Genomic DNA, 20,547 nt, shown 5'->3' with positions numbered 1-20,547 from the left:
TCTACAATTTTCATAGTCATGAAAATAAAGAAAACTCTTTGAATGAGAAGGTGTGTCCAAACTTTTGGTCTGTACTGTATACAAAGTGATATAGATATACTTGTATACAGCTATAAATACGGTTCAGGCCATGAGGAGAGTGAATTTGAAAAGGTTAATAAACCTGCTAGTGTTTGATGGATGACGGATGGATACTAACTACCTTTATGATCTGTGATCTTAAATTGGTAATTATTATTATGAGTTTTCCTATTTATACTGCTAATGTTTAAATTATGACAGAAAATGACTCAAACACAGAAACCTCTCCTCCTACCTCTCAGCGCTCATTATGAAATGTGGATAAACGTACAGCCAGACTTAATCAATCGAATGATGTGTTTGAGGAACGCATTCTGGATCTTACTAAACTGTTACAAATGTTTGCTATGCTTTAAAACAGCTAAAAACAGCACCATGCTGTGAATACGATCCAGGAAATCGCTCCCAAATAACATGTTTCGTACTATTCCAGGCCTTATTCATAATGGCGGTGAATATGTCACAGCATGTGTTACATACCTCATACAATCCTACCCCTATAAAGAGGGTTGTACCCAACTTATAATAGACAAAAACAAAAATATCTGAGAAATCAGCACATATACAAACAGGTTTATAACGTGTGTATAATAAATAGATAAATACAACTATAAGTGAGAAAAATCATTAATAATTTAAAATAAGATCACACCTATGGTTCAGGGTACGAGGACAGCTAGTGTCCAAAAGCTTTCTCTTCTCTGGTCTCCATCCCTGGCAGCTTTGTAAATTTTTTCAATGCCAGAAAAGCAGAGAATAGAGAGAGAGAAATTACCTGTGTGAACACAGGCAAAGCATTTAGCCACGTCAGTGGGAATTTTAACTTCCAGATTGATAGCGCTATTTATATGTCCTCAAATTCTTGCTTAATACACCCAATATAACTGATGTTACATGAACCACAATCAGTGTAACATTCTCAGTATTTGTAATACTCCAGAGTGGTGTTACCACTTCTGCACCCTGCTACTGCCTCTATTGGGCTAACAAAATGTCATCTTACGGTATGTATTTTTGTCCAGGTCCTCCACAATGTGCATCTATAATATCTCTTTATGCAACTGTTATGTTCATATAATATGCCTGGTTCACCAGCAGGTGGCAGCAAACACAACCGAGCTGTCTTAGAATGGAACTTACCATTCAATTCTAACTCCCCTCTGGAGAGAAGTGCAGGAAGGGTGGGGACCAGTTAGTTCCAGTCTGGTTTACCGCCTTCAAGGGGAAGGGTGTGCAGGGGCACGTCTCTGCTGGATGCGCCCACGCCAGCCAGAGCACCCTAAGCTCTGCTGGCCATGGAGGCAGAAGCTTAAAAGCCTTCAGAAGCCAAGAACATAGTTCCTTGGCCTAATCTAAGTCTGACTAAGAAGAGAGAAGTGCAGCATAAAGAAGAAGCCAAGTTATTCAGTCAGCTTGTCAGTACAGCAGAATGAGAGAAAGAGATAAATCAGATTTGAGTTTGCCTGCCAGTTCATGCTAAAGACTGCTGGAACCAAGACAAAGCCCGTAAACAATGAATAAATTCAACAATTTTCTGGACTTTGTTGTCATTTCTTAGGGTGATCTCCTTTCTTTGGAAGGCATATATAACATAAATACCTTCCACCACATCTATAGAACCCAGAAGTGCTAAGACATGTACCTTGACATTTATTTGCCTGTACTAGGATAGGTGACCACAGAGAATCAAGGCTAAGTGCACGTCTCATAGAGAATCTAACACCTGCACAGAGGATATGCATATGCGTAGGGATATACTTTTGGACTATACGCCGTAACAAATGCAGTAAATAGAGATGAGCGAATTGAAGTTGACGAAGTGGAATTTGATCCAAATTTCAGGAAAAATTAGATTTGCACTCAATCCGAATTTCCTCACGCTTTGTGGCTGCTGACATGTTAGGAGTTTATTAATCAGAAGAAAAAAAAATATATGTCTTAATTGCAGTTCAGCGGTTAAGTAACATTGTACTACAGCCTTTTTTGGGGGTATTATTGGGGGGCTCTACTTGTATAAGCGTTTAATAGAACAGGTTCTGTAAACATCTATGTGCAATCAGCTGACGACAGTGTAAAAGGAGTACGCTTCTTCTTGACGCTAACATCGACCTGTAAGGCTGAGTTCACACTTGAGTTATTTGGTCAGTTTTGGCCCCGTGGCTGCCCAAATAAGTGAAGTGTGCAGTGATTCTAAAAACCACAGCAGACTCCCTATGTGTGTTACTGCAAGGCACAGTGTTCTATACCACTATACAGGCTCTCTGCAGCCTTTCAGAAAATTTGGCGAACCGACAGAATCGAATTTTTGCGAAAATTCACTCATCTCTAGCAGTAACAATGGTTGGACATTGGGTGGCATTGTTCTTCTGAATTTCTCTTTATAACAAGTGCCTTCTGTCTTTTCTTTAAACAATTGTAGCCGTTCTGTTTAAAATACAATTGGGATAACCACTTAAAGGCCGGGGACCTTTGGGGAATTCTTTTATTTATTCTTACATTCTACTCATTTTGGACTGAAAAAATTGTTCAGTTGGTCTTTATTAAAATTTTGGATTTGATGGATTTTGGATGCTCAAGCCCCTGGGTATCATTCCTCTCTGAATATGCTGTATTTTTGCAGAGTGGAAAAATCCCATCAGACTCTTGTTTTCTTAAATAAAGTTTTTCCAGATCCCACATCAGTTTAGTAAGATCCAGGATGCGTTCCTCAAACACGTCATCCGATTGATTAAGTCTGGCTGTACAGTCATGCACATTTCATAATGAGCGCTGAGAGGTAGGAGGAAAGGTTTCTGTGTTAGAGCCATTTTCTGTCATAATTAAAACTAAAGATGAGCGAATTTCTCAAAAATTCGATTAGGCCGGTTCGCCAATTTTTTTCTAAAAAATTCGTATGGATCTGAATTTATTCCTGGCGAATCACGTTAAAAAACTGCTATATTGGGGAGGCGTGGCCGCATGCGAAGGTAGGAGGATGCTCAAAGACACAGCTCCAGCAGGTACCGACACAAAAAGCGGCACACAGAACTCCTGGACCTCTTAAATCATGTCCTAACACGTTCCACAGCTTCCCCAAGCACTCACTTCCTCACTATGGGCCGCACTAAGAAAAAAGATGCAGTGCCAGCACAGATTAAGGTCTTTGTCGCGGCCTCGGGCAAAAATCAAGATAGCGCCCGCAGTTCTCACCTCAGTGGAAGCCAAGAACAGCCCCACAATAAAGAACAAACTGCTCCTTCAATGAGAGGCTCTTTTGAATGTATACATGAGGCACAGTCACAGCCTCCCCCAGCAGAGGCATGAATAGTCAAGTCACAGAATCTACACTGAGAAGTCTCTTATCTGAGCTGAAACAGTCAATACATAAAGATATCACCACTGCCTTCTCAGCATTGCAAAAAGATATAGCACAAATGGGGGACAGAACCTCCCATATTGAAAATAAAATGGCGGAATTCACAGCCGCACACAATTAATTAGTGGACGCACGCAATGAGGTAGAAGAGGATATTTCAGTACTTAAAATCAAGCTAGCGGACTTGTAAGACCGCTCAAGGCGTAACAATTTGAGGTTTAGGGGGATCCCCGAAAGTATTAATGCAGACGCTTTGCAGGATTTCCTAACGGATGCCTTTGTAGCGCTCATCCCATCAGCAGAACAAAGAGATTTGCTTATAGACAAAGCGCATCGCATAACTAAGGCCTCGTTCACATCAGCGTTCAGTCCTCCGTTCGGCTTTCCGTTCTGACTTGCGTCCGTTTCAAAATTGAAACGGATTCATTCATAACGGAACGTAACGGACATATTTTGCTACGTTTTTAAACGGATACCATCTAACGGATACGTTAATAAACGGATTAAAAATGTCAGTTAATGTCCGTTCAATCCGTTTAGTTACTCCGATAACGGATCCGTTTTTTTTTTTTTCAGTTGTCCCTCCCCTATCTGCATGCTATATAAAAATTGTGCCATATTGTGACATCCAATTGCTTGTGGGACAATCCAAAAAGTTGTTTTGCTGCAGTTTTTTTTATTGTGAATAGTATTTGTGTAACAATTATGTTAAATTTTATTTTATTTTTTTGTAGGTTTCTGGCTAGTGGTGAAAGTTTTTCCAGTCTTCATTTTTAGCCCCCAGTAGCCAAATAGCATGCACCAGTAGATGATCGAAGTAAATACTTTTCAATTGCATCAATTCATACCCTTTTCCTTGAGACTTTCTCCAACTTGCACATCAGCCTTCAGAAATGGTGAGGAGTAGCGCTCACGTGACTGTCACATGACACTCCCTTGTTTTCCTGTCTTCGTTTGTAAGTTCCTGTTTGTTCTGCGCATGTTCAGCAACAAAAAAAACGTACTTTAGGAACGCTATGTCCGCGAAATAAAAATTGAACAATCCGTTTCTCATTTACTACAATGAACGTGAATGGACGCTCCGTCAAGAATCCGCTTTTCTGAACGTAGAAAAAAATCCTGCAAGCAGGATTTTGTTTTCCGTCTGAAAAAACGTATTCCGAACGTATTACCAACTAACGGAGTCAAACGTATGCATACATACGTCAATTAGTTTCTATGGGAGGTTGAACGGATACGTTTTTAGATTTTTTTTTCTACTTCCGGACGGACTACAGGAACGGAGAGCTTGAACGCAGATGTGAACATAGCCTAAGCCTAAAAGTGCACCAAACTCAGCCCCTAGAGACGTCATCGCAAGACTTCATTTTTTTCATTTTAAGGAGAAAATTTCAAGAGCCGTTACAACAGCGCAAGATCTCCCGGAGCGCTTCCAAAACGTGTTGGTGTTTACAGACCTATCCGCTACTACCTTAAACAGACGCAGGGAATTCTCTACTGCCACCAAAGTCTTGAGGGACAACAACATTGCCTGCAAGTATATATCCAGTGAAATTGATAGTTTCAAAAATGACATAACCCATGTCCTGACATCGCTGAGAAAAGCCATAACACTACTGCAAAAATGGTCGCTAGTAACTCTGGACGAAGACACAAGTTCTGCACTAAAGAAAAGACCACCACCGACGCTTTCTAAAAAATGGACATAAATCATGGAGACAATTTTGAGCTGCAGTCTCCTGGGGTCTTGTGAGTTAACCCTTTATAGTTTCAAGTACCCGGAGCAGCGAAGGAACGGCTAACTTCTTTGATCTCCCCCATGTAATATATAGGATAAATAGAGGATCCAGTAGGTTCACTTAGAACCCGGACTCTTACCTATTCTACTGTTATAATTACAGTTTAATCTGTTATAGTTAGTTGTTTAGCGGTAGTATATCCACCTCTCTCTTTCCTTCTTAACCCCATTGTATTTTTTATTTTTTTATTATTATTTTCATTTTACTTAATGGTGACATTTATATTTCTAAACATTTGTATTTAGGATACTAATATGTTTTTTACTATCTCTAGTATTAATACTAAAGGCCTTAATAGCCCTTTTAAAAGATCAATGTTCTGGAAGGAAGCAAAACTATTAAAATCTTACATAATATGTGCCCAAGAGACCCACTTAAATAAAGAGGACACTTTTAGGTTGCATCATAGGAACTTCACTAATATTTTTCTCGCTCCAGCCACGGGGAAGAAAAAAGGGGTAGCAATAGCGATTAAAGTTTTTTTAGCTTTTCAAAAGAAATAACGGACCAAGACGAAAGATATAGTATGTAATATTAATAATAAAATATGTACATTAGTCACCGTATATGCCCCTAATCATCAACAACTTCCTTTCATTAAAGATTTATTATTAAAGATATTCAGCATAAAAAAGGGATCATTGCTCATTTGCCGAGATTTTAATTTATCTCCGTCACCCATCATGGATAAATCCTCCCATCCAGATTCCAGCCACTCATCCCCATTTGCACAACTTCAGATCAGAAGATCTGTACGACATGTAGAGAGTACTACATGCTTCCGAGCGTGACTACACATTCTATTCCAATCCACATAAAACATATGCAAGAATTGACCTTATTATATTAGATAATTAGTTACTGCAAAATATTAAAATGGCTAGCACAGGTTCAATAATATGGTCGGACCACGCGCCAGTGTCATGTCAAATTTCTAAAGACTTTAATAATTACCCTTATTCACCCTGGAGAATGGATAATTACTTATTACCGCACCCTAAATACAAAAAACTAATACAGGAGAATTTACAGGAATATTTTTCCTTTATTTGCACTGCAGATATCTCCCCGATCACTGTGTGGTGTGCGCATAAAGCGTTTATAAGGGGGCAGCTGATAAAAATTGCTGCTCATAACAAGAAATATAGACTTCTCTAGACAGAAAAACTAAGCAATCACACAAAATTAAACCTTTGCCAGTAACATATAAACAACTCCAACTTTCAGATATAAGCTATATCAATTATATCAACACAAACATGAACACTACCTAAGAAAAGCGAAAATACACTTCTACTGGCAGGGGATCCGAGCAGGATCTATGCTCGCTAATAAGATTAAAGCCTGCCAGACGGAAACTACACTATGTGTACGATAATGAGCACAACAAGCAGCAAAACTCCAGAGACATAGCCAACGTCTTCGCTTCTTACTACTCCTCACTTTATAATCTAAAGGATGATCCCTCCACCCCAAAACCAACTAGTGATGGGATCAAGACTTTTCTGAAAGAAATTCCACTTCCAGAAATAGCAAAGAAACAATTAATAAATTTTAATAAACCCATAGAACTACAGGAAATATTAAAAGTGGTAAAAACGGCAAAAAATAATAATACCCCAGGACTCGACAGTCTGTCCAATGAGTACTTTAAAACCTGCTATGACATCCTAGCCCCTCATATACTAGCAACTTTTCAGAAGATCTTCAACACATGGGAAATCCATGGTAAAATGCCTCTCCCGATGATCATGCCTCTCCCCAAAACAGGTAAATCTCCGGACCTACCGAGCAATTTTAGGCTGATTTCTTTATTAAACTCAGATCTTAAAATATATTCCAAGATTCTAGCTAATAGAATCTCTAGCATTGTCCCAAACCTTGTTAATAAAGACCAAGTCGGCTTCATTAAATCTAGGCAAACTATAGACGGAACCAGGAGAATAACTGATCATAGTCTTATGGTCGGATCCCTTCTCTGCTGCTATCACTGGATGCGGAGAAGGCATTCGATCGCGTACACTGGGGATATTTGTTTGAGCTCCTTCCTAATATGGGGTCAATGGTAACATTTTAAATGCAATCAAGCTTTTGTACTCCCAACCCTCAGCATCAGTTTACATATCTGGAATGATGTCTGAGAAGTTCTCAATAAGTAAGGGCACAAGACAGGGGTGCCCATTATCCCCTTTAATTTTTACCCAGGTGATAGAACCGCTTGCTAAAAAAATCTGAGCGCATCCATTAATATTTGGAATTAGTGTCGGTGATCATAACCATAATATTGGGTTGTTTGAAGATGACATAATACTAGCACTCACAGATCCCCTTAACTCCCTACCAGCAGCTATGCAAGTAAATTTACATCAGTCTCATATTATAAACTAAACATCACTAAAAACCAAGTCTTAAATCTGGGATTAAATCAATCAGTAACCGCCCGACTAAGAGCTATGTACTCCCTTTAGCGGGATAACCAATATATCAACTACTTGGGTATGAAACTCACACCGTCTACCTCAAACCTCCTCTCAACTAACTATACGCCTTTAAGAGAGAAAATAAAAATGGAGCTAATTAGAATGAAAAAAAACATGAGATCTCTTGGACAGGTAGAATCACTTAAAATGTTTATTTTGCCTCAGATATTATACTTGTTCCGTAATTTAACGATACCCTTTCCTATGAAAATATTAAAGGAACTGCAATCTATCATATCTAAATATAGATATGCCAAAGTGCTATACTTACCTCTCTCCAGAGGGGGGTTCGGTGCCCGTCTATTGTAAGATATTATAGAGCCTGCATATTTGAGCAGCTAAGATTTCTATGAAAAGGTGAGGAGGAGAACAGGCTATGGATCTATGGATCTACCCATCCTCATTCTTTTACGTTCATTCAGTGACAAAACAAAAGCATAAAAAAGCATAAAATACACCTCTCTCCTACAATTGATGCGGCTTTAGAATTATGGAACTTATCAACCAAAGTGAAAGTCATCAATGTGGATTTATATAAGGCCCACCTCGAAGTATTAGAGAGGTGTATCCCAGATTTGGATCTCAGAACATGGGTTCACACTGTCATTAGGTATATAGGGGAATTATTTGAAAATGCTGAATTATTACCTTTTAATACAATTAGAGATAAGTAAGAAAGATTCTTTACAGGTGGTATCTTACACTGCCTAGGCTAAATAACATATAAAATGTGTCCACGGCCTGTTCCCTCTAAGCTTTCTCATTTGCTACATAACCCCTCTCATCATCTCAAGTGACTGTCCCTATCATATAACTATATGTTATATATTATTGATGACCCCCTAGCTGTATATTGTCGTAAATGGGAAAAAGATCTAAACTGCTGTATTAGTACAGATCAATGGCAGGCATCCTTCTCAATTACATCCAGATTATCTAAGTGTACGAATCACCTAGAAAACTCAAGAAAGATTCTATATAGGTGGTATCTTACACTGCCTAGGCTAAATGACATATACCCTAATACAACTAATACATGTTTGAGGTGCTCTAAATCCAAGACAGACATGATTCATGTATGGTGGAACTGTAGATAGATTAAAGCTCTTTGGTCAGCTATCAATAACGTATTGACCCAGGTTTGTGGAAATTCAATTGCTCTCTTAGCACAACAAGCTCTTTTGTCAGTAGATCAGAACTGTGATCATTCACATAATAATCACTGTCAGATTTAAAATAGCTAGCTACTGGAAAAAAACTAATCTTCCCCCATTTGCTGAAATCATAGGTATGATTAATGAGAATGGCTTGTATAAATGTTGACAGCACTCCAACAACAGTTATGATTCTCATAGAATTTTATTAATAGCTTCTTCCATAAATAAAATACCCCAGTTCATTAAGAAATGGAATGTATGGCTTAATTTCTCCTTGAATATAATATCTCTACAATACTGAGATGTGTATGAACAAAGGTTGGCTGTTGATAAGAGCTAAAATTATGCTTATGTCACCTATTTTTGGTTTTCCCCCTCTTTATTTTTCTTTCTCGTTACTTAACATTTATTTTCTTCTTCTGTTATTATTGTTTTCTATACTTAGGGATTATATTTCATTCTCATATGGATAGGTTGTCCTATGACAATTTATATGCTCATGTGTTCTGTGTATGATTCAATGACGGACAACGTAACTTTGTTTAAACATAAGATAACTTTATAGATTGATTGTTACATGATTTTGATAAATCAATAAATATTTTGTTTAAAAAAAAACCTGCTATTTCCTGGCTGCACAGAGCCTTTATAGTGGTGTAGAAGACTGTGCCTTGCAGTAACACGCATAGGGAGTCTGCTGTGGTAGTGAAATAATACTGTCAGTCAGTATGACATGCAGATAACAGGCATCGCTCTTAGAATCACTGCACACTTCACTTATTTGAGCAGTTACGGGGCCAAAACTGACCAAATAACTCAAGTGGAGAGGGTGTCAGCAGTAAGTTTGTGTTGAAGTCACTGATTATTTTGTCCTGCCTCTGATCCGTCAGAACAATATCCCCCAAAAAAAGGTTCCTGTCTGTGGAGCATCCGCCTTCACTCGGCCAGCATTTGGTCAGTAATCCATCAGTATCGCTAAAGCCAAAAAAACAGCAGTGGATTCAAAACAGAGATGACACTTGAATGAAATATTTGCATGTTTTCTGTGTTTTGTACCCACTCCTGCTTTTGGCTACCAAATCATAAGCTACTTCTGATGCAAAATAAGGACCATGTCATGCAAGCCTTACAGCTTTTACATAGACAGCATCCGTTGTGTGTCTAATTTTTCCTTCCTTCTGACAGATCAGAAGAAGGGTCAAATAAATAATGACGTCAGCCAGGCCGAAAGGCAAAATAGGGGCCCAGTCATAAAGTGGGGAGGGTGGGAACAGCATGAGAAGTCCACAGAGTGGCACTATGACATAGTAGTGAGGTGGAAGCAGCATGAGGAGACCAAAGAGTGCCCCAATGACAGAGTCTGGAGGTGGCAGCATCAGGAGGGGGCCACAGAGTGGCACAATCACAGTGTGGAGGTGGCAGCAGCATCAGAAGACTACAGAGTGGCAAGGTGACAGTGTGAAAGTGGCAGCAGCAGCACCATGAGGAGACCACAGAATGGAACAATTAAAAAGTGTGGATGTGGCAGAAGCATCATCAGGAGGCCACAGAGTGGGTCAATGACAGTGTGGAGGTGGCAGCAGCAGCATCAGGATGCCACAGAGTTGCAAGGTTACATAGTGTTGAGGTAGCAGCAGCATCAGGAGACCACAGAGTGGTAATGTGACATAGTGTGGAGGTGGCAGCAGCATCAGAAGACCACAAAGTGGCAAGGTGACAGTGTGGAGGTGGCATCAGCATCAGGAGACTACAGAGTGGCAAGGTGACATAGTGTGGAAGTGGCAACAGCATCAGGAGACCACTGAGTGGCAAGGTGACATAGTGTGTAGGTGGCAGCAGCATCAGGAGACCACAAAGTGACCCGGTCACAGAATGGGAAGGTGGGTGGCAATACCAGTACCAGCTAAAGATTCTGGGTGAAAGAAGGAGCACTTGGCATCAGATGTGTGGCATCAGGCAGGTGGCAGCATCAGAATAGTAGCTGAGGCAGGTAGCCAGAAGAAACCAGTCTCTTTTGTCAAAGTGTTGGTGTGGCACCATGGATGATCTAGTTTGATGCATCAGGCATTGGTGGGTGGAAATCCTGGCTGATCCATGCCTGATTCATCTTGACAAAGTTCAGTCTCTCCACATTCTGGGTGAACAGGCGACTTATTCTTGGGGTACCTATGGCCCCTGCCGCACTAAATACCCGCTCTGATGCCACACTACTGGCCGGGCAGGACAGCTTTTCCAGGGCAAACTCTGCCAGTTACGGCCACAAATCCAGTTTGGCTGCCCAGTAGTCTAGCGGATCTTCAATGTGGGTTGGCAGGATGCTGTCCAAGTATGCCACCACCTGCTGGTTCAGGACCTGCTCCAGGTCTAGCTGCTGCTGGAGAGTATTTTCTTCACTAGGCAGGTGAAGAAAGCTGCTCATCAGCGACTCTAGACTCAAGTTGCTGCTGATGGAGCTGGAACTGCTCCTACCCTCCCTCACCCTGCCAGAGCAGACATGGAAGAGGAACGTGAGCGCAGAGGGCCCCTCCGGTCAGACCTGCGAGAGGATGGACGATGGTGCAGATAGGCAGCGGCAAACTGACTACATAGGATGTCTCTATAGTAGTTCAGTTTGTGCTCCCTCTCAGCAAGTGTAAAAAAGGCCCCCATTTTTGACCGGTTGTGAGGGTCCAACAAGGTGGAGAGCCAGAAGTCTACACAAGCAAGCGAGCATGCATCGGGCAATTTGTGCAAATGACTTGGAGGGACTCCCTGCCTCCATCTCCACCTGCATACTGCCACGGTGTGTCTGGGTTCTCTGTCTCATCTTCCTCATTGCCCTGTAGCTCCTCTGGCTGCTCCTGTCACCTGTGTAGAAAAACCACCCATATCGCTACACATTACTTGTGCTTTAATGTCCTCCTCCAGTTCAGCCCCCACAGAGCTCATGTGGCCATGAGATCTAGGCGTCATGTCCCCAGTCCCCTGACCTGCCAGATTTTCAACCATCTGTTCCAGGACATGAAGCAGTGGAATGACATTGTCCATCCTGTAGCCCTCGCGACTGAGAAATAACGTGGCCACCTCAAAGGGCCTGAGCAAATGGCAGATGTCACGCATAAGCTGCCATTGGCTGACATCGAAGTTACACAGGAGAGTACTCCTGTTCGTATAGTTGGTCCAACATATGGAGGGTGGAATTCCAATGGGTGGAAACGTTGCATATCAGCCTATGTTGGGGGACACCGTTCTGCTGCTGCAGCTCATGGAGGGTGTGTTTTGCTGTGTACGAGTGGCTGAAGTGCATGCAAAGTTTCCTGGCTATTTTTAGGATGTCTTGCAGATGGGTGGAAGACTTCAGGAACTGCTTGACAACCAGATTGAACACGTGTGCCATGCAGGGTGCATGGCTCAGCCCTCCTTGACACAGCGCCGACACCATGTTCTTTCCGTTGTCGGTCACCATGGTTCCAATGTTGAGTTGTCACGGAAAAAAACAGGATTCGATTTCTTGATGAAGGACATGGAATAGTTCCTCCCCTGTGTGACTCAGTTCGCCCAGGCAAATGAGGTACAGAACAGCATGACACTGCTGTGCCCTGCACATGTGGTATGCTGGAGGGGCACTCTTAATTGTCCCTGCAGTGAAGGCTGAGGACACAATAGAGGATGAGAAGGCAGAGGCAGACATTGTCGCAGGACCAACGGCGTGAGAACATGGAGGTATACAGCAAAATAAAAAATTTATTACACTGGAAAATGGCTGAATCTAAGATGGCTGAGGCTATTTTTTGGGCTGTGACATCACAGGGGTGGCTGCTGATTGGATGCATGCATGGCATTGTGGATGATCCCTCGTTCCCAGAGTTCCTTGCTCCATGTCCTGCGTGCAGCAGGCATTTTAGGCAAAAATTTGATTTGTTACCACAAAGCGTAAGGTAATTCGGATTCTGTGTGAATCAAATTTTTCCAGAAATTCGGATTAAATTCCACTTCATCAATTTCTATTCGCTCATCTCTAATTAAAACATTAGCAGTATAAATAGGATAAATCATGAATAATAATAATAATAATGATAATTTAATAATTAACTATCTAAGATCACAGGTCATGAAGGTAGCTAGTATCCATCCGTCATCCATCAAAGACTGGCAGGTTTGTTAACCAGTCTCCTCATGGCCTGAACCGTATTTATAGCTGTATACAGGTATATCTATATCACGATATATATGTTTTGATTTCTCAGATATTTTAGTTATTTTCTATTATATACTGGACACATCCCTCTCTATAGGAGTAGGACTGTATGAGGCATTTAAGACTTTCCATGGCATATTAACCTCCATTATGAAGAAGGACTGGATTAGGCTACTTTCACACTGGCGTTTCTGGGTCCGCCTGTGAGATCCGTTTCAGGGGTCTCCCAAGCGGCCCAAAACAGATCAGTTTAGCCCCAATGCATTCTGAATGGATAAGGATCCGCTCAGAATGCATCAGTTTGCCTCCGTTCAGCCTCCATTCCGCTCTGGAGGCGGACACCAAAACGCAGCTTGCAGCATTATCAAAATGGTAATGCAAACGGATCCGTTCTGAACGGATACAAGCGTTTGCATTATAGGTGCGGATCCGTCTGTGCAGATACCAGACGGATCCGCACCTAACGCAGGTATGAAACTAGCTTTAGTCCAAAATGCGTTATTTGGCAGCAATTGCCTGGACCGTGTTTACATCATGTTGCTGCTTTTTGCTCTTATAATAGGAGAAGCATTTTAGCATCAAGTGCTGGTTCCACATTTTAATTTATTGGAAAATCCCTAGACTTCTGGTAAGTGACCTCTTGACCGATTCCCTTTAAAGGGTGACTATCATTTTTACAGATTTCTGACATGTTAAAGTAGCATATCAGAAGTAGTTTTGATCAGTGGGGTTTGGATGCTGAGACCCCCCCCCCCCCTCCCAAGTGATAAAAAAAAAAAAAAGGGGCAGCAGGACTCCGCTGGGTGCTGTACCCCTTTGCTTCTGCTCTGCTTGGGAAACTGAGCGTGTGGTATACAGCGTAGCCCATAGCAACCAATCAGATTACACCTTTCATTTTTCAGAGCTTCTTTGGAAAATGAAAGGATTAATCTGATTGGTTGCTATGGGCAACTAAGACAATTTTCCTTTGCAGCAGTTTTGATCAATCTCCATAGTCGTTCATGATCACCTCTCAGGGAGCCGAGCAGAAACTAACATAAACCAAAGGTTCACAGAGCTCAGCGGGGAGCTTCTGCCCCTTTGTTTTAGGTCTCAGCACCCAAAGCTCTCACCCCAATCTTCCAGTATGTAAAAATTATAGGTACCCGTTACTCATTATACTTTACAACTGGTGTGAACCCAGCCTATGAAATTAACCCACTGAGATGGGTCAAAATGGACTGACCACTAGAGTATTATATCAATGGTGTAAAAAATGATTGAAATATTGCAAAGTAAAATAGCTTTGTTTGTACGGTATACGTGGAAAGTGCCTATTCAGCATCTATTTAGGGCCCATTCACACGACCATATCCGTCCACATCCGTTGTGCAATTTAGATGCAGACTCATTCATTTAAAAAAAGATAGGACATGTCCTATTCTTGTCCGTATTTGCGGACAGGAATAGGCGTTTCTATCATGGCAGGACGTACTGATAAACGAAATGTGGAATGCACACAACCAGTATCCATGTTTTGTTTATAGGAGTCTTTTCAGGACCCAGTGAGTCCCACAATCTCACTTCTATTACACATACTGCCTGTACCAGAACGTTTGCCGTATACTTACTGTTCTGAAGTTGTGTGGATTTTTGGGAACCCGGGCTCATGACACTCCTCTTCTGAAAATCCTGCTTCTGCTAATGTCATGTCGTTTACCGGGTTTCCGTGCCAGTTCCAGTGAACACTTCTAGCGCCTTCACAGCAGGAACGACGTCTCATCTGTAGGCCAGGCTGGAAACCTTGTGAAGGACATGATGTTGGTGGAAGCAGGATTTTAAGGAGGGGAGCATCAAATAACCATGTCCTGAAAGGCTGATCCACGTAACGCTAAGAGTGTTAAAAACATTCTCTGTATTACGAGTAATCAAATTTTTGGGACTCAATACATAAAACCTCTTTCTAATTAAAATGTTTAAGCTACAGTGCGTTGTGGTGGTGATTAGAGATGAGCGAAGCAAGCTTCGGATGTTACATCCAGAGCCGCTTTGTTAAAAAATTTGTTATAATACTCTACGAAGATTTGTCTGGGCTCTGATGAGCCGAAGTAAGTTATTTACGAAGTATCGGGAGATTTTGTTGAATAACTTCGGTAATTGATTATTACAGTCAAAAACCTCTTCAAAACTTGGAACCAAACTTGGCTTCAGTTTCGAGTGGTACCTTGGTACCGAAGCAGAGTTCAGTTCCAAGGTTTTTCACTGTGATAATCAATTACCGAAGGTATTCAACGAAGTCTCACGTGACTTTGTGAATAACTTACTTCAGCTCATCAGAGCCCATACATTCTAATACTGTACAGAGATAAATCTCCGTACAGTATTAGGGTCCATTCACACGTCCGTTTTTTCTTTCCGTTTTTTGCGGAACAGATCAGGACCAGATCTGGACCCATTCATTTTCAATGGGTCCTGGAAAAAATCGGACAGCACAATGTGTGCTGTCCGTTTCCGTTGTTCCGTTCCGCATGTCCGTTTAAATATAAAACATGTCCTATTATGTTCCGCAAAAATCGGATCCTGGTACAATGCAAAGTCAATGGATCCGCAAAAAACGGAATACATTCGGATGTCATTCCGTATGTCATCCGTTTTTTGCGGATTCCGTTCCTGGAAACACATAACAATTTTTATTTTATTTTTTTTCAATTTTTTTTCAATTAATTCCAAACAACTTTATTTGATTATTGAAATTTATACATGTTTCCGTTTTTTGCGGATCCGCAAAAAACGGATGACATACGGAAACATTTTCAGGAACAACGGATCCGCAAAAAACGGACCGAAAATCGGGATATAGGAAAATACTGACGTGTGAATGTAGCCTGATAGCAATTTTTTTTTTGCAAAGCGACTTTGGCTGTAGCATCCAAAGTCACTTCGCTCATCTCTAGTGGTGATCAATGATTTCGAAACCCAGGGCTTCATATCAGGCAAAAGCAGAGTGCAGTTAAGCGTCTTGATGAGAGCAGTTGTATGTGGTTACCATACTATAGCGCTGAGCTTCTGCACCGTCCAGTACATCATCATCCTCATCAGCAAACATCCCAGCCCTCGCCTGGCGCAGATATTCTCCTGGTGGAAAAGACATAATTACATTTTAATAGAACATAGGGATTTATCAATACTGGTGTAAAGTAGAACTGGCTGTAAAGTAGAACCAATCAGATTTGACCTTTCATGTTTCAGAGCTCCTTTGGAAAATTAAAGGTAGAATCTGATTGGTTGCTATCGGCAACTAAGCCAGTTTTCCTTTACACCAGTTTTGATAAATCTCCCCTAATATGTGGTTGATTGCTTACTAATCTAACAGCTGCAATTAGGAATGGCAGGCTATTGACTGGAAATGATGTTCCATGTAATATTCGTACAGTCAGTACAGTTAGAGGAAAAGATCCATATCTGTACTGCCCCCGACCCGCTGGAGAGCTCCAGTATTATATTAGGACATTACAGTTCTGTACATGATGAGATGAATCAAGAAACAATTGGATGGGTGAGAACACTGCAGCTTTAGTCAGCGGTTTGTTAAAGGCGTTGTCCCACGAAAAATATTCTGTGGTTTTCAAACCAGCACCTGGATCTGAATTCTTTTGTAATTGCATGTAGTAAAACTGTAGCCACTGAGTTATTCAATAAAATGTATCTGTATAGCGCCACCTGCTGTTTGTTTTCTTCTCATTTCTTTGTCCGGTTCACTCGGCCACACATGCTCAGTTTCATCCTTCAACTGCCTCCTGAGCTGTGATAGGGAGAGCATGGACACGCCCCCTGAGCTGAGATAGGAAGAGCTGAGACACGCCCACTGAGCTGCAGCAGAAAGGACACTCCCCTGAGCTGCCAGCTTGATATAAATCTATCAGAGCAATGAATGGGGAGATCTCTGTCTCCATGTGAGGTACAGGGCTGGGTCTAGCTTTATAAAAAAGAGATTGTCTTGTGCTATATGATGTCTGATGTTCGTTTTGTACATTAGTCATGGAATAACCCCTTTAAAATTGGATGGGCAAACCAATGGAACAATTTTATTTCTAATGTATTTTTATATAATCTCACTGGAATTGGAGGCACATGGAGGTACAAGAAGAACCTATATACTTGGTATTGTATGACAGCTTCATACAACTATGAGGTTTACAATATTGTATCATCTGCATATGAGGACTATATATGATATGTGATAGTTGGGGGGGCAGGTTACAGATTTTGCATTGGGGCTAAAGTACTTCAAGTTGTGTCTCTGTATATGGGTGTCTGTGTGTGAGGTGCCTGGAGTTGAAATACCTATAAGCTTTATATTATGAACGACTGACAGAATACATTTTGTGTACAGTTCTAAGAAATAAAGTGCATTTTTTAAAAGTTATCTAGAATCTCAAATTGTGTCATATGAGAAAAAGTAAGACTGAAGAAATGCTTTACCACTTATGACCACCAGGTGGCACAAAGTCCCTCAGTAAACAATATAACCACACTATTATCATTGCTATCACCGTCACCCCACTGTTCAATAATAGTTTGACCAGCACATCTATATCAGTATAATCCCTATTTGTTTGGTCTACACCAGGGTCCCATGGCCACAACTGCACTGAAAAACATATATTTTTAACGTCAGTCAATGGTTTTATAGCACATGGTCAAAAACACGTATGTTCTTCTGAATGTATATTTGATGAGAACTTTTTTAATAGTTCTATTGGTTTAACTTGTTATGCCGTATTATTATTGCCATAGGCTGTGTTCACATCACGTTTTTATCCCATGTTTTACTTATATAAAAACATATGGTATCCATCACCATAGAGTTCCACTGTAAAAGAAACATATAGGTTAACATATACATTTCTTTGCAGGACGCTGAAGGATAGAAAACCATGGAGTATGGATTTTTTCCCAACATATATGTTAAATGTGGGACAAAAACTTAATGTGAACAGACCCTTACAGGAGACCCACAGTCCTGTGTGCCACTCTGTCAATGTGCAGAAAACAGACATACTGTACACACATACCAAAACCAAACATATTTAACCCCAAACTTCCGTGATTTCAGGTGAAAAATGTTTTAACAGGTTCCACCTGAATAACTCGGCAGCCAAAAAAACATGAAATCCTGTTAATGAATGGTAAAACTGACAGATAATGTGTAATCATTGTGTGGATTTTGCCTGGTTCATGTTATATGTAACTGGTATTTCTCCATTCTCTACCTGATTAGTAAAATGAAGAAGAGCAGATTACTTACGGTTGATATCGGGCATGCTCTGTACTCTATCCTGAATTCCTGTCCAGAAATACAGATGTACATGGTCAGCTATACAATCAAACTAATTCTGTTTAGGATGAAACAACATTTAGCGCCATCTATAGGTGGATTTCAATATAACAGTGACCACATGGACCTCTACCTATCATTACAAAGTTGTTCATACACGGTGAAGTCACATTATTATGACGCACTTCCTACTTTCGAAGTCGGCAGCGTGTAGCTCATGGAGGAAGTCACTTGTCGTGAGCTGGGTTGGTGAGTGCATAAGGTGTGTGATAGGCTGTCTGCACACATATCCCTCATTGCTGTGATGGATGAAAGAGAGGATTTATCACAGTTACATAATTAGGAATAATTATTGGCTTTTGGGCCAAGGGTGCCAGAATTTCTGGAACTGCGCAGTTTGTGAACTGTTCTTGTGCTGCTGTGGAGAAAGTGTATTGTGAGTAGACAAATGGCACCATTGAGAATAATCAATGTGGAAACTTTAGAACACCACATGCCATTGATGTGAGAGGTGAATGTCAGCTACAAAGTGTGCAAAGGCGGAACACACTACAGCAGTGGAGCAGATCACCACCAAAATGAACCAAGGGGATAAAACAACAGTTCTACGAACCCTACTGTGTATGGGGCTATGCAGCAGAAGGATGGTGACTCCACCTCTACTAACAAAGTTGCATCAGCAGAAATGGCTTACATTTTTGCGGCAGTATCTGAATTAGGGTCCATTCACACGTCCGTTGTATCTTTCCTGATCTGTTCCGTTTTTTGCGGAACAGATCTGGACCCATTCATTTTAATTGGGTCCTGAAAAAAATTGGACAGCACAATGTCTGATTTTTTTTTCAGGACCCATTGAAACTGAATGGGTACACATCTGGTCCAGATCTGTTCCGCAAAAAACGGAGCAGATCAGGAAAGAAACAACGGACGTGTGAATGGACCCTTAAACCTCCGCTGATTGGCAGAGGTTTGCCTTCTCCGGTGAGTCCCATTTTCTGCTTTATCGAAAGGATGGTCATTGACAGGTCAGGCGAGAAACATCAGAAAACACCCTGCAACCATTGCTAGAAGACCACAAGCTGGTGGTGACAGCATTATGGTCTGGGGAATGTTTTCACAGCATTCTCTGAGTTAAGAATCCATCCTTGCACATCACGTTCACCCATACATGCTGATTCTCATCCGTGGGGCTGATGGGATTTTCCAGCATGACAATGCGACATGTCATATGGTTAGAAATGTGTGACATTGGTTGAAAGAGCATGACCAAGACTTCTAACCACTACCCTGGCCCTTTATTTCCCAGACTTAAACCCAACTGAGCATCTGTGGGACCACCTGGATCATCATGTTCACTTTATGGATCCTATACCACCCACCCTCCAGCAGTTGTGGGATGCACAGCAGTCAGCATGGCTCCAGATCACTGGGGCAATCTACCAGGACCTGATTGAGTCCCTCCCTGCCCATCTAGCTGCTCTGTGCTGCACACGGTGAATACTCTGGATATTAGCTGGTAGGTATAATAATGTGACTCGACTGCATGTCTTTCAGACAGTATAGTGAAAACACCTAAGCATTTGCTTCTTATATTTTGTTCACATCTGCATCGTGCTTACTCTTCATGACGGACACAATGCAGTCCAAGATCCGTGGCACAACGGGCACCACTGATGATTTACAATGGAGTCTGTCCACAGAGAAACAGAGCTGTCTGCCTCCTCTGATGCAGATGTGAATATAGGCGCACTTGAGCAGAACTGACTGCCCCTCAACAAGGCAGACATAGACGTGGTCCATCTCATTCATTTTTTTAATATACTTTACAGAGCTTTCCATTTTTTATCTTCAATGATGCTTATTTTATTGGACCAATGTGTTCCGATTAAGCAAACACAATGAGACAATGCAAAGTCATCTTAGTCATTCCCGTCACGTCAGACCCACCTCTATCAGACTGCTTCCTTAGGTACAGAGAGCGCAACACTTTGGCGCTGCCAAACCGCTTGAATCTAGAGCGTACATGGTCATGATACCATTCATGGGATCCGATCTTCACCGTTCTGTGGACAACAGAGGAGTATTGGTAAGAAACATTACAGGGCATCTCCATCGGTAATATATTTAGACATGAATGGGAATCCATTGTAATACATGAGCGGCCAGCGATGAGTTTTTGCT

General features: G+C 41.3%; 1 protein-coding gene across 9 annotated transcripts in view; it reads right to left on the bottom strand.

Moving 5' to 3' along the window:
* MLPH (melanophilin) overlaps window positions 1-20,547 on the bottom strand; it is an 86,299-nt gene that overhangs the window by 33,065 nt on the left and 32,687 nt on the right. For all 9 annotated transcript variants that reach the window (XM_044304081.1, XM_044304083.1, XM_044304087.1 and 6 more), the window contains exons 4-6: window positions 20,314-20,429; window positions 18,337-18,375; window positions 16,075-16,163 (exon numbers count right to left, since the gene is read on the bottom strand). In XM_044304081.1, the coding sequence (XP_044160016.1) occupies window positions 16,075-16,163; window positions 18,337-18,375; window positions 20,314-20,429 (244 nt within the window). The remainder of the gene's footprint in view (window positions 1-16,074; window positions 16,164-18,336; window positions 18,376-20,313; window positions 20,430-20,547) is intronic.

The sequence above is a fragment of the Bufo gargarizans genome, chromosome 8 (assembly GCF_014858855.1).
Source record: "Bufo gargarizans isolate SCDJY-AF-19 chromosome 8, ASM1485885v1, whole genome shotgun sequence".
Lineage (NCBI taxonomy): Eukaryota > Metazoa > Chordata > Amphibia > Anura > Bufonidae > Bufo > Bufo gargarizans.
This window is presented reverse-complemented; position numbering and strand designations above follow the sequence as displayed.